Below are 12,402 nucleotides of genomic sequence, written 5' to 3' on the forward strand. Positions count from 1 at the left end.
AGTGCCAGGCATCACTGGCAAGAAGATAGAGCTGTTGGTTGGGACTGGGCTTAGCTTCCACCACGCATGAGAACTCCAGCCATGGCTCTTGCCACCTGGAGATGACTGCTTCCCACAACGCGACTCTCATCCCCACCAGCCCACAGCAAATGGCCTCAAGTTGCACCAGGGGAGGTTTAGGCTGGATATTAGAAAAAATTTCTTCACTGAAAGAGAGACAGGCATTGGAACAGGCTGGCCAGGGCAGTGGGGGGGGCACCATCCCTGGAGGGGGGTCAAGAAACGTGTAGATGTGGTGCTTTGGGACATGGGTAGTGGGTTGGGTGGTGTTCGGTTGACAGTTGGACTTGACAATCCTTGAGGTCTTTTCCAACCTTCATGATTCTATGATTCTGTGATCACCTGGAGATGCTGCGCCTCCTCCGTGCCCGAAGCCGCTGCGTTTTCAGCCAGTCTCAGCTTTTCCAGCTCTGCTTGCAAACTGCACGCGGAGCTCTGGGCCTGCAATGGGGACATGCCCTCCATCAGCATGCGAGCTAACGGCAGCAGACACCTCCTGCATCCCGCCTTGTCCAGCCCCGGCTCCCCAGCGGCTCTGCCCCCGGTGAACACAGCCGCTGTCGGATGGTTCGGTGCTAAACGCAAGGCATCGCTTTTGGTGACCCAGCTTCCAGTGGGAAGACAGGGTTTCTCGCCAGAAGCAGCACGAAACCCAGCTAAAGCCCTTAACCCTCAAAGAGCTGGCGAGAAACCATGGGGGGACTGGGAGAGGGGCGATGCAAGGGACCAGCGATGCCACAGGGCTTTAGCACAGCTGCTGCAAGAAGTTCTTCAGATGTGTAAGGGAATGCAGTGATGTCCAAGACGTGGTCAGGGAGGAGGAAAACCCCTCAGGATTAATTCTTCAAGTTGATTCTTGGGCTACATTAGCAGCCAAGAACCCACAAAGGGTTTGTATCATCCTCGCCTGCACCCACCTCCTCCAGCTCCAGTGCCAGGTTTTGCCGCAGCACTTGCTCCTTCTCCACCAGCATTTCATTCTGTTCCAGCTGGGTTTTCAACTGTGTTGAGAAAAGGGGAAAACACCCAGAAATAAAATTTTTGAAAAGACCCAAGAGATGAACTAGCAGGGACATCGCCAAGAAAGCTGGGCTGGACAATAGAAACGAAACCTGAAGCTTTCCCCAGGGCACCAAAAGGCAAGAAGTATCAGCATCTCCTCCTTGATGCTGATGCCGAGCCTGGGGCTTGGCCTTGCATTGCCAAATTTGACGTGCCCAGCAGGTCCCCATGCCCAGAAGGCTCCACACTTAACGGGAGGAGAGAGACAGCCTGGCTCGTGACAGCACCACCGCCTGAAAGGGAACAGCTGCTGCCAATGCACCCAGCCCAGCTCCAGCAGGATTTACAGAGCCCCTGTAATCCTCATCCTCACCAGCTGGGAAGGGTGCGGCTCTGTCGGGGTGGCCCCTTCCTCCAAGGAGACCCAAGCCTTGAACACACCGGGGCACTGTTGCACGGCAGCGTTGGCCCCAGGGCTGGCAGCATCCCCTGCCTGCCTCCCCCAAATCCTGCCAGCCCGGTGCTGGGACAGAGGGGTCCCAAGGGGAGCAGCCTGGTGAACGGCGGCTGGGGGCGTGTTCCCAGCAGGAGCAGGATGTGTGGTTGAAGGGACGGGGGGGCTGGCTTCCCCCTAACACACAGGACGCAAGACAACGCAGCCACAACTGCCCTGAGCAAAGCTTTGTGCAGCTCTCCATGCGGTTAGAGACGGTGAGACAGGATGGGACAAGGGATGCGGTTAAGGGTCAGCACCGCCGTGGGCAGCGGTCTCACCACCCTAACCTCGAGGGGCGCAGGCTTGCTTGGGTCAGCGTGTAACCCCACTACTGTTCCATCCTGTACACGGCTCTTCATCTCACCCAGCTGCTGCCTGACCTGGAAGGAGGACCAGCAAGCCTGGCTCAGTCACACATCCCTGCACTGCAGCCATCACGAGATCCCCCCCAAGGACCTAGAGATGAAGTTTGCTGGCTTTCTTCCTTGCACGCAAGCTGAAATGTTTGGAAAACCACCTCAGTTTCTGCTAGACCTAACCTGGGCAGCTTGAGGCAAGACAGCTCCCACAGATGCAGAGCACACGCTTGCACCTCGTCTGTTCTCCCCCCATCGCTCCCGGTTACAAGCCACTGCTGAGGGTTTGCACGAGCTGTGAGCTGAGAGGAAAGGTTGCTGGATGAACACAAACGTGCTTCACGCTTACAACCACCCGTCCATCTGATGGGATGAGGGCTGATGATGACCCCACGCCGCGTCCCCTTGCACGGGCTCACTGAGCAAGCTGGGCGCTGGCGGCTGCAGGGCTGGGAGGAGTCACGGCACCAAGAGAACCCATATTCCTGGCTCGCTCCGCTCCGAGCGGCTCTGCAAGCCAGCGGCACCGCCAAGGGCTTTAAAAACAACCTCCTGATGTTCTCGCGATCAAAGGACAGATGTTAAAACAACAGCCCTCATGGTTTCAGCAGGTCTGTTAGCTCCCCTGGCCTTATACAGCCCAGCCCTCTCCCCACCCCGTGCCTGCAGAAACCTCGCCCCATCCTTTAGCTCCCCGAGCAACCCCCACACATGGGCTGCAGAGCCTCAGTCCTCCCATGCGGAGGTGGATGGATGGATGGAGGATGGATGGATGGATGGATGGATGGATGCTTAAGGCACCCAAACCCCTGCCCCAGGGTGGTGCTGGCGTAAGCAGTGTCCAGTGGTGGGGCAGCTGGGTTTTTCTGCTACACGCCAGCTTGCACAAGCCTTGCTGCTCTCCCTTCCTTCCCATCCCATCACAGGAGGAAAGGCAGGTGAATAAAAACCTCCTCCTGGGACTCAAACATCCCCTCTGAAAGGCAGATCAGCCTGGTGCCTGGCAGCACCAGGTTGCCCCGTGCCCTGGCTGTGCCTTCCTCCTCTCCCCGAACCCGCAGGGAGGGCGCCGGCCCCACCGCCAGGTTTGCAAACCAGCCCCAGGCAGAGCAGCGGGGTCCCAGCAGGGCAGCTCCAGGGGTCCCCCTTACCAGGGCCAGCTCCTTGCTCTGCTTCTGAGTTTCCGTCTTCGCTGCCTCCAGCTGCTCCTGGGACTCTGACAAGAGCTGCCTCAACTGTCGAGGAGGACCAGAAAGGAAAAAAAAAAACCAAACAACAACAAAAAAACATTTATGCACTTGGGTTTGGAACCCTGTGGCCCAAGGAAGCATTTTTAAGATGCAACATCTTCTCAAAGAGGCCACGATGGCACCACTCGCTAACCTGCCAGCTAACGCCTGCTCAGAGAGAGAAACGGCCGTGAGACAGCTCCGCCTGGCCTGAGCCACACAAGTCCCACAGGCCACCGAGGAGCACTGGACATCATCTCCACACAGATCTCTCTGTCCCATCACCTTGCCAATGGATCTCCTGACTTTGGGTGCCTACAGCCCCGACCGGAGCAAATGCCTCCATCTGTTTTCTCCTGCTTTGCAAAGCTGCAGACCCCTGGGACGCTCCTCAGCTCCCCGAAATGCGGATGGGTGGTGAGTCAGGCTTAGAAGAAGCATTTAAGAAGGTAACATCTCCCACACTTACGACTTGAACTTCTTTTGTGTAGTTTTGTCGTTCGGAGCTGGCTGTCTCCAAGTGATTTTCCAGTTGTGTTTCCAGAAGAGAGGTGTATTCCTTTAGCTGGATGGAAAGGGAGGAAAGCAGGAGGGGGTTGATGGTTTGAGCTCCAACACATCCCCAACATCCCATGGTCCAAGCCTGCCTTCACCAGGGCAAGGCAGGAGATGGGTCCCAACTCAGCCCAAGCACAGCACGCACCCGTCTGGCACCAGCGTGGGGACCTTCTCCTGGACCCCAAAACCTCACCTGATCTGTGCTCTGCAGATCCGCTTTCAACTTCTGCACCATGTCTTCAAGGGACTTCAGCTGGAGTTGTGACTAAGCCAGAAGGGATCAGAGAAGGTCAGTCAATGGTGTCTTATGTGGATACTAAGCATCTTTCATTCAACCAGAAACCGGACATCCTTTCACTCCCACCTCACCCTGGACCTGAGGGCAGAGGAGCCCTGACACCCAAGTAGAACTCCACAGCCTGCAGGGCAGGAGCTCCTCTTCTTCCCAGGGAAGGCAAGTCCAACAAGCCCAGGCCATAGCCCGTGAAGCCAGGTCACAGCTTTAGCCTGCAGGACTTCAGCTGTCTGCAGGCAGCTTTCAACACCCAAGAAACTGGCACCGGGGGGCTCAGTGCAAGTTTCCTACAGAAAGCGCCGTTGGTTTGGGAGCAGCAAGGTAGACTTTCCAATTAGGGGTCATGGGCTTTGCTATTGACATGCCAAGCTACCAGAAAAAGCACGGGGTTTGCATTTAAACCTGATTTTTGAAGAGGACTCCACGGTTGATGAATTTTTTTGAAAGGAGGAATTCGCCTCTTCTCCACAGAGAGGCAGAGCTGCTCTGGGACCTGCCCGAGCCACCAGACGTTCATCCCATCACGCACGCCCCGCTGCCAGCACACCACCGGCCACGTCATCCCCGTGCAATGCTACGCCAGCAGCGCCGGCGCTGCAGGAGCCAGCAACAGGCTGGAAAATCAAAGATCCCTTGTACATGAGCTGCCCCGCCTCCCCCCAGCCCCGGTTAACTTCCAAACGCCATGTGATGGACGGGGAGCAGCCAGACCATGGAAAGTCGATTCATCTCAGTTCTGTGTTCAAGAGGGAGGAGATAACTTCAGTCTGCTTTGCAAAAAAGGCACAGCCAGCCAACTTCTCCTAGGCTCCAGCTAAGTCACAAGAGCTCATGCAACACGCTCCCCACCAAACCCCTGGGCAACGACGTCTCTCTGGCAGCTGCCGGCTGGCTTTTTAGCCAGAAAGAGCGGTACCCAGAGCTAGACAGACAGCTGGACCCAAAACCATGTGCAGTACGTGGCTTGGACCTCACCTCCTTTCTGAAGGCTCAACGGATGCCAAGGTCAACCTGGGTTTTGAGAGCAAGCCAAGTTCTGCTGAAAAGGGGAGTCCAAGAGCCCTGCACGTTCTCTTCTGCCGTCCAGCCAGCGCCCACCAGGAGAGCTCAGCCCCATTTCCAGCCTTGGATTCCCGAAGCGGTGACGTGGTTTCCCAACTACCACGCCTGAAACGGGGAGCTGCAACCACTCCTGCAGCTCCACCGGCAGGGTCTGGGCACGTGCCCGGAGGGGAGGGGGGGACCCAGCAGGAAGACAGGCTGAGCTCCCACCTGAGGTGGGCTTCTTGTCTGCTGGTTTGGTGACAGGAGGGGTGGAACTGGGGAGAAGAGGAAGTCCCTGTATCTCAGAGTTCAGGGTGGGCAGGAACAGTCAGGGTCGCCATCCGAGATTTAACCAGCAGCCCTGTGCTCCTGTAGGTCCAGCTCCACCAGTGACAAACCCAGGTGTGCCCCAAACATGCACCTTTTGGAGTTCCTCTTCAGACGCCGTGAGCTTTGCTTTCCACACCTGCTCCTCCTCCTCCACGCTCTTCTGCAGGTCTCGCAGCATCCCCTCCTGTTGGCAAAGTCTCAGCTGGGCCCAAACCTCCCCCAGCCCTCCCGAGCCTAGCAAGGTCAGGGCTGGAAATCCCTGGTGTAGCCAATGCCTCTTCAAGGATTTGGGCCAAAGAACAGGTGACAGAATTAGCCCCAGGTGGGGCGAGGGGCTCCCAGTTCCCAGGCTGGCTCTACCACCCCGCTCATCGGCGCTCTTGCTGTGCCACCTCCCACCACCGCCAGGAAGGTTCCCAACACAACTGGGCTGAAGAAGAGCTCTGGAAATTCAGGTTCCTCCTATTCCCCAGTCTCACTGGCAATCTGTCTTCCATGTGGCAGCCCCCCAGCATACTGAGGGATGCCCACCGTGAGCCCACGGGCAGCCGGGGCTGCCAGGAGACCACCTCAAGAGGTATTTCTAGCAGAACACCAAGACGGTGCAAAGGGCTGCAGCTTACCGTCTCTGCCAGGATAGCCCTGTACTGCTCACATTCTGCTTGTAAAGTGCTTTGTGCTTCCTCCGCCTCTTTTAATTTAAGTGCTGAATCCTGAAAAGAGAGGGAAGGGATGGAGAGAGAGGTGAGGAAAAGCAGCAAGCGACCCCCGGGCATGCCCTCGCCCCTCCACCACCTTCCAGCCCCTGCACTCACTGGGGGCTCTGTCGTGACCATCTGCTGCTTTAGCACATCCGCGGTCTTCTCCTTAAACTCTTGGAGCCACGTGTCGTAATCCTGAGTTTGGAAAAAAGAGGACAAGGAAGAAAAAGGGTGCTTAGACACCTGTCCTTCCCATGCAGCGGAGGCTTTGTGGGGGTCTCGGAAAGCCAGTGCCCACCTGCTGGGGGGACACGGTGACTCCGGGGAGCGCAGAGAGCAGCGTCTGCTTGGTTTGTGTCCGGAGCGCATCCAGCTGTTGGGCCAGCTCTTCCTGTAAGAGGGACAAGCTGGCATGGGATGGACGCCTTGGGCGCCTGCCGGCCAGGCTGCCAACACCAGTCCTGCTTTTCTGTGCCTACAGCGGGGAGCCGGCACGGGGAAACCAGCCAACAGAGAAAACCGCTGCCGCTGGGAACCACGAAAACATCCCTTCCAGTTCACCCATCGTCCCAATTCCCTGACCACAACCCGCACCAGGGATACATGTCCCTCAAGACAAACGTTGGAGAAGCTGGCAGGAGGGCTGGCAGGAGGCAGACAGCCCAGGGCAAGCATCTCCGGTGGCTCAGGGAGGCTGAACGAAAAAAAAACCAGCATCGCTGCTAGAGAGAAACGCTGGGCTCACCTTTGCTTTCGTAGCAGCAAGTAGTTTTTCCTCGCATGCCTTCTCCATTGTGGTCAACGCTTCCATCGCTTTCCAGTTCTTCTCGCGAAGGTCCTGCCGAGACCACACACAGAGGGCAAGGTAAGCCACGCGTCACACCAGGGTGGGATCTTCCTGGCTTACCAGGTACTAAACCTCCCAAGGAAACAGGGGACAGACCCTTCCACAGCTGCCGGGGGGGGACTCCCACTCTCCGGCAGACGAGGCGATGCCTCCAGCACTCCACGGGGCTGCACCATAGAGCCATCGGTAGCCAACTACAATGGGTTGCCACTCAAACCCCAGAGATCTGGGTTTTGGAGGAAAGAATCGTGAGCAGCAAAAGCTGATAGCGGTTCGCTCACGTACATTGTTTTTTGTCTTCTGTTGCTCCACCGCCTCTCGCAGCTCTGCGGCTTCCCTTTCCAAGGACGAGAGCTGGTCCGTCTTCTCCTGCAGCCTGGAAGGACAGGATGCAGGAGTGAGCCTCAGCATCCCCATTCCTCGCAGGTAACAAGCTGTCGAGAAGGGGGCCACAGCTCTTCCTATCCCAGTCTGCTCAGGGACCTACACACTGCGGGAGGAGGAGGGTGTGGGACTGAAAACCATGGCCATGGCGATGCTGGAGTGGGATCTAGTTTTCTACCGGCTTACCAGCAACAACAAGCAAGCGAGTAGCTGGCTGAGTGTACACTTAGGACAAGAGGAAGATGGGACCTGATCCAAAGGCCAGAAATTACAGCTTAGACAACTGGGACTGCTCCTGTCCACAGCTCGTTAGGCTGAGATAGCCCACAGCTCTGCATTTTGAAAGCATCATCCTACTGTCTTCAGGAACCGTAAATCAGGGTTTCTGACTACACACCCGAGAGCCTGCAACTTCCCTCCACACCCTCAGATCCACCACCTGCCCTGAAGGTAACCTCGGCTTGAGCAGAACAAGGAAAGTTCAGATCCTTGACAAGAACCACCCAAGTCTCTTGGGGTCCCAGGACAACTGAACAGCTGCCCTCATTTAGAGACAGGGGAGGCATCTGAGAAATCCTCCCTCCATGCAGAGCCTAAGCCTTCTCAGAGCTGCCCCACACATGGACAAGGGGCAACAGGCATGAGTCGTGACATGGGAAACTCCAGTTAAATGCCAGGAAAGCTTTCTGCACTGGAGGGAAAAGGCTGTCAAACACTGGAACGGGGACCCAGAGAAGTGGTGAATCTCCATCCTTGGAGATACCTGGAAACATGCTTCGGGACATGGGTTAGTGGGTTGGGTGGTGCTGGCCTGATGGTTGGACTTGATGATCCTTGAGGTCTTTTCCAACCTTAGCAATTCTATGATTCTATGATTAACATCCCCAAAAAGGCTCCTCTGGTTGGCCCAGCTTTGAGCAGGGACTTGGATCAGAGACATCCCGCCCCCAGCACCGACACCACCAGAACCTCCTCTTCTGCAGGACTGGTCAGCCTCCACGTGCCTGACAGCAATTGCAGCCTCACTTCAGAACAGACCGGCTGTTATTTGGGGCCAGCACTGACACCAATGAATATTTTAGACAGTGGTGTTTGCCAGGATTGACCTTGCCTTCCCAACTCTGCAGTCCCCAAGTCTGCCTAACGCAGAGGGCAGAGAGCCCTCACCCATGGGGCTCAGCACCCGGGGAAGCCTGGGAAAACATGGACAGCACGCTGGAGGTGTTGTAGCCATCTCCATGTGCACCTAGACCCACCTTGACTGCAGCTGCTTCATTTCTGCTTCGTTGGCTGCCTGGAAGAGAGAAAACACTTCCATCACCTGTCCGAGGCTCGTGATGCCGGTCAGCCCTTCCCACAGCATCCCAGAGCAAAGATAACAGAGGCGCTGTGTTAACACAGGGCAAAAACACCTGCTTGGGTGGTGTAACCCCCTCTCCTCCTCCCACCCAAATTAAACGAGCAGGCGACCTGCAGATCTCTGTCTTTTTCTGCCTCCCTCATCTGGCCTGCCTCCAGCAGAGCTTCGATGGATTTGATCCTCTCCAGAAGCTTCGTATTCTCCGAGCTGGCATCCTGCAGTTTCCCCTTCACGTTGTCCAGCTCCAGCAACTTGCTTTTAACCTCTGCTTCGGAGCTCAGCAGCCTGGCATGCAGTTCTGTTGGCAGAAGGGATGAGAAGCACAGTGAGGCAGCTACAAACAGATCTGGACACTCCCCACCCTGCCCTGCCCAAAGCAGGACTCTTGGCCAAAGAAGCCTTGGCCGTGGATGCTTTCAGGAGGCACAGAAAGGGCTGGAAGGGATGCAGGGTGGCACAGGAGACAGGCATTAGAGTGGCATCCCAGAATCGGACCAGGGACCTGTCCCGCATGTTGCTCACACCGACACCGGGCAGGCTAACTCACCCCTGGCTCTGCCCCGACCAGCCCCACCGAGCACCCAGCCCCGACAGCTCTGCATCTGCCCCCCCAGCTCTCCCTGTGCCAACCCCAGGTCCTCACCAGCGATGCTCTGCTGCTGTCCTCTGGACTTTTCTGCATCTGCTAACAAGCTTTTGTAGGTGGTCTGCGTTCTGCGGAGCTCGTCGTTTACTTCATCCAGCCTCTTCTGCAGCATCGCCTCCACCTCCCTTTGGGAAGCCTGCGCAGCAGGACGAGAAGGCTTTTCATAGCGTGCCGGGCACCCCGGACAATCTGAAGTAAAGCTCCACGTGTTGCATAAGGTTATTTTTAAGCTGTGCTTTGGGGGGTTTAAGTCGTCCTTCCCCTGTGCTCCCCCCCGTGCATGAAGCATCTTGCCTTGCGCTCATGTTTTATTGTTTGCCAGCCCTCAAGCGGGAAGCAGACAACACCCGAACGTCTCAGTTCTGGGCCAAGAGCACGGCCATCCTCCCCTGCGGAGAGCTGAGATCTGAAAAACCTCTTAAAGCCCCGGTCCTAATGCACAGCTCCAGCCCGGCAGGGAGAGGTGCTGCCGCAGCGCCTAGCGGGATGGGACGGAGACACCCAGCCACGTGTTTCCACATGGGGAGGAATTTTCTCTGCGGTTTGGGCCAGGGAAGGCTATCTTTTTATTTTTTCCACCTTAGAGAGTAGCGAGGACGAGCTCTGGCCAAGGCAGGCGCCTCGAGGGGGAAGGCAGAGGAGGAGGACGAGGAGCGTGCTGCAAACCAGCAGCTCCACGGGGACATGTCACACCCTTGCAGATGGAGAAGCATTGCTCTGCGTGGAGAGGGCTGAAGAAGGTAAATCAGCAGCCCCATCTCTGTCTGAGTGATGCTACCAGAACCTCCAAGAAAGCAGAGCTTCTCCGTTTTTTTTGAGGATTTGACCCCATATCCTCAGCTCGGAGCTCCAGGTGCTGCTCTGGAGCACGTTCTCCGCAGCACCGTACACATACAGCTGGCTTTAAAGCCTTTATTTAATGAGTGTTAGGGTGTGCAGCAAGCTGGCGGCCCTGGAGAAGTCCTCCTGAAAGCATGCCTAGAAGCTGGTGTTTTGAGCCAGGAAAGGCGGCTTCTGCCTTCACACCGGCTGCGTGCCCACATCACCCCCCTAGCTCCCTGCCTGCAAAAGCAGCGGGGGCCAAACACAGCCCATCACAAGGGGATCTGCACCCTCACCAGAAAATGAAGAGCAAGGATAGAGTAGTGAGGTGGGTGCTGGGCTCTGCTCTAAAGGAACAAGTGATGGGACAAGAGGAAATGGCCTCAAGTTGTACCAGGGGAGGTTTAGGCTGGATATTAGAAAAAATTTCTTCACGGAAAGAATGATCAGGCTTTGGTGCCCAGGGCAGTGGTGGAGTCACCATCCCTGGAGGGGGTCAAGAAACGTGTAGATGTGGTGCTTGGGGACATGGGTTAGTGGGTTGGGTGGTGTTGGGTTGACGGTTGGACTTGATGGTCCTTGAGGTCTTTTCCAACCTTCATGATTCTACGATTCTATGATATCGAAGGCCCCTTGCTCTAGGCGCACCTAGTCCCACGTGCAGGAGGGACTCATCACATCGCTCACCCTGTCTGCCACCCCTGGGGGAAAGGAGTGCAAGTTCCCTGCTCAGGGGTACCCAGGATCAATGCTCCCAGCCCCCGGCTCAGCCGAATCCCAGCAGGAGTGCTGCCACCCCCGCAGAAGATGCTCTTCCCCCTTCTTCTGCCGACAGCGTGCTCAGAGGCTCTGCTTGGGAGGTGTCCTCTAAACATGCCTAAAAACCCCAAACTCAGCCACACCCTGGCGACAACAAAAAACCCACAAGCTCCTGCACCCAGGGGGGAGAGCAACAGGCGCAAAAAACATCCGAGCCGAGAGAGAGCATCCCGCATCCACGTGAGCACGGGCTGGTGGGGAAGGGGCTTCCTCTTGCCTCTGCGTACCACCCAGCAGCCTGCACCATCTAGGCTTCTCCCAGCACCTTCATGCCAGTCTCATGAGCCTCGCAAGCCAGCGAGAAGAACAAGCTCAGCCAGGACGTGGTGCTCCCTGGGCTCTGCCGGCGATGCTGCACAGCACTGCGACAGCCTCACAGGGCGGAGACAAGCAGGAGGTCTGCAAGCCCTGCCAACCACGGACTCTCGTCTCCCTCCAAGCTCTCCCCACGGCCACGTCCATCCATCCCACGCGCTTTAGCCCCCTGCCTCATCTCCGCAAGGGGAGCGGGTTTGCCAGCGCCCGCCTGACCTGCAGCTGCTCCATCTGCTTCTCCGAGGCCGCCGCTTTGATCTCCCAGCTCTTCCTCTGCTGCTCCTCTTGCTGCAGCACCTCCGATTTCTCAGCCAGCTCCTTCAGCAGCTTGTTGCACTCTTGCCGCACCTTGGCCAGCTCCGCGTTTTGCCTGCGCCGACAGAAGCAGGGTTATTTCAGCCCGCCGGGCCGGAAGAGCATTGCTGGTGTTACCTAGGGGGGAACACATCCTCCTGGGGGGGCTTGGTACAGGGCTTTGAAAAATCTCGGTGGTTGCATTCGCCTGTTTCTAGGACGCTCCTGGTCCTTCAGGGAGGGGGTGGAAAGAATTGACAAAACGCTTTGCGAAAGCCGCGTTTCAATCGCAGGAGACATTCCTTTCTCATGAAGTAGAGGACGCGCGGATCTGTGTTCCCAGACACAAGAGGAAGCGCTCTGAGCAGCTGGAGTCAGCTCTGTAATTATCTGACTGCTGCTCATCACCAAGCCCTTTCAGACTTTCTATCAAAAGGAGCGTGAAATTCTCCTGCCTTGCTCCTCTCTGTTCTGCACGCAGCAGGCAGGTCTCGGCTCTCTGCAGCATCACTCCCATCCAAGAGCCAGCTGCACTTCTTCTGAAGTTGGAGAGTACGAGCTGCCCTACGGGGGGGAAGTGCCACGGCACCTTCTGACCTCCCTCCACCCCCTGTTGGCACCAGCACAGGTGCCCCAAAGCAGAGATGGTTTCCCCTGCCCTTCCACTTGGGAAGAACATCCTTGCTTCCCACCACCAGCCCCCCCAAAGCTATTTGGGAAGCTCTTCCTCACTCCCTCCTCTACCTCCAGCTAGTTGGGGTGTCTGTAGAAGCACCTTCAAGAAAGAGGGTGGCCAAGCCCAAGGGACAGCCAGGCTCAGGGTGTGCCAGAGGGCAGCCCCGGG

General features: G+C 57.1%; 1 protein-coding gene across 1 annotated transcript in view; it reads right to left on the bottom strand.

The window, feature by feature from the left end:
- Window positions 1-11,789, bottom strand: part of RRBP1 (ribosome binding protein 1) — a gene marked incomplete at its 5' end in the record, with an annotated part of 13,380 nt that extends 1,591 nt beyond the window's left edge. Inside the window, 17 exons of the mRNA XM_010078817.1 lie at window positions 403-501; window positions 978-1,061; window positions 1,846-1,938; window positions 3,066-3,149; window positions 3,613-3,708; window positions 3,895-3,966; window positions 5,462-5,554; window positions 5,994-6,083; window positions 6,186-6,266; window positions 6,370-6,462; window positions 6,817-6,909; window positions 7,204-7,294; window positions 8,559-8,596; window positions 8,773-8,960; window positions 9,306-9,444; window positions 11,481-11,634; window positions 11,697-11,789. Of these exons, the coding sequence (XP_010077119.1) occupies window positions 403-501; window positions 978-1,061; window positions 1,846-1,938; window positions 3,066-3,149; window positions 3,613-3,708; window positions 3,895-3,966; window positions 5,462-5,554; window positions 5,994-6,083; window positions 6,186-6,266; window positions 6,370-6,462; window positions 6,817-6,909; window positions 7,204-7,294; window positions 8,559-8,596; window positions 8,773-8,960; window positions 9,306-9,444; window positions 11,481-11,634; window positions 11,697-11,789 (1,681 nt within the window). The remainder of the gene's footprint in view (window positions 1-402; window positions 502-977; window positions 1,062-1,845; window positions 1,939-3,065; window positions 3,150-3,612; window positions 3,709-3,894; window positions 3,967-5,461; window positions 5,555-5,993; window positions 6,084-6,185; window positions 6,267-6,369; window positions 6,463-6,816; window positions 6,910-7,203; window positions 7,295-8,558; window positions 8,597-8,772; window positions 8,961-9,305; window positions 9,445-11,480; window positions 11,635-11,696) is intronic.
- Window positions 11,790-12,402: the final 613 nt, after the last annotated feature.

The sequence above is a fragment of the Pterocles gutturalis genome, unplaced genomic scaffold (assembly GCF_000699245.1).
Source record: "Pterocles gutturalis isolate BGI_N339 unplaced genomic scaffold, ASM69924v1 scaffold18698, whole genome shotgun sequence".
NCBI lineage: Eukaryota > Metazoa > Chordata > Aves > Pterocliformes > Pteroclidae > Pterocles > Pterocles gutturalis.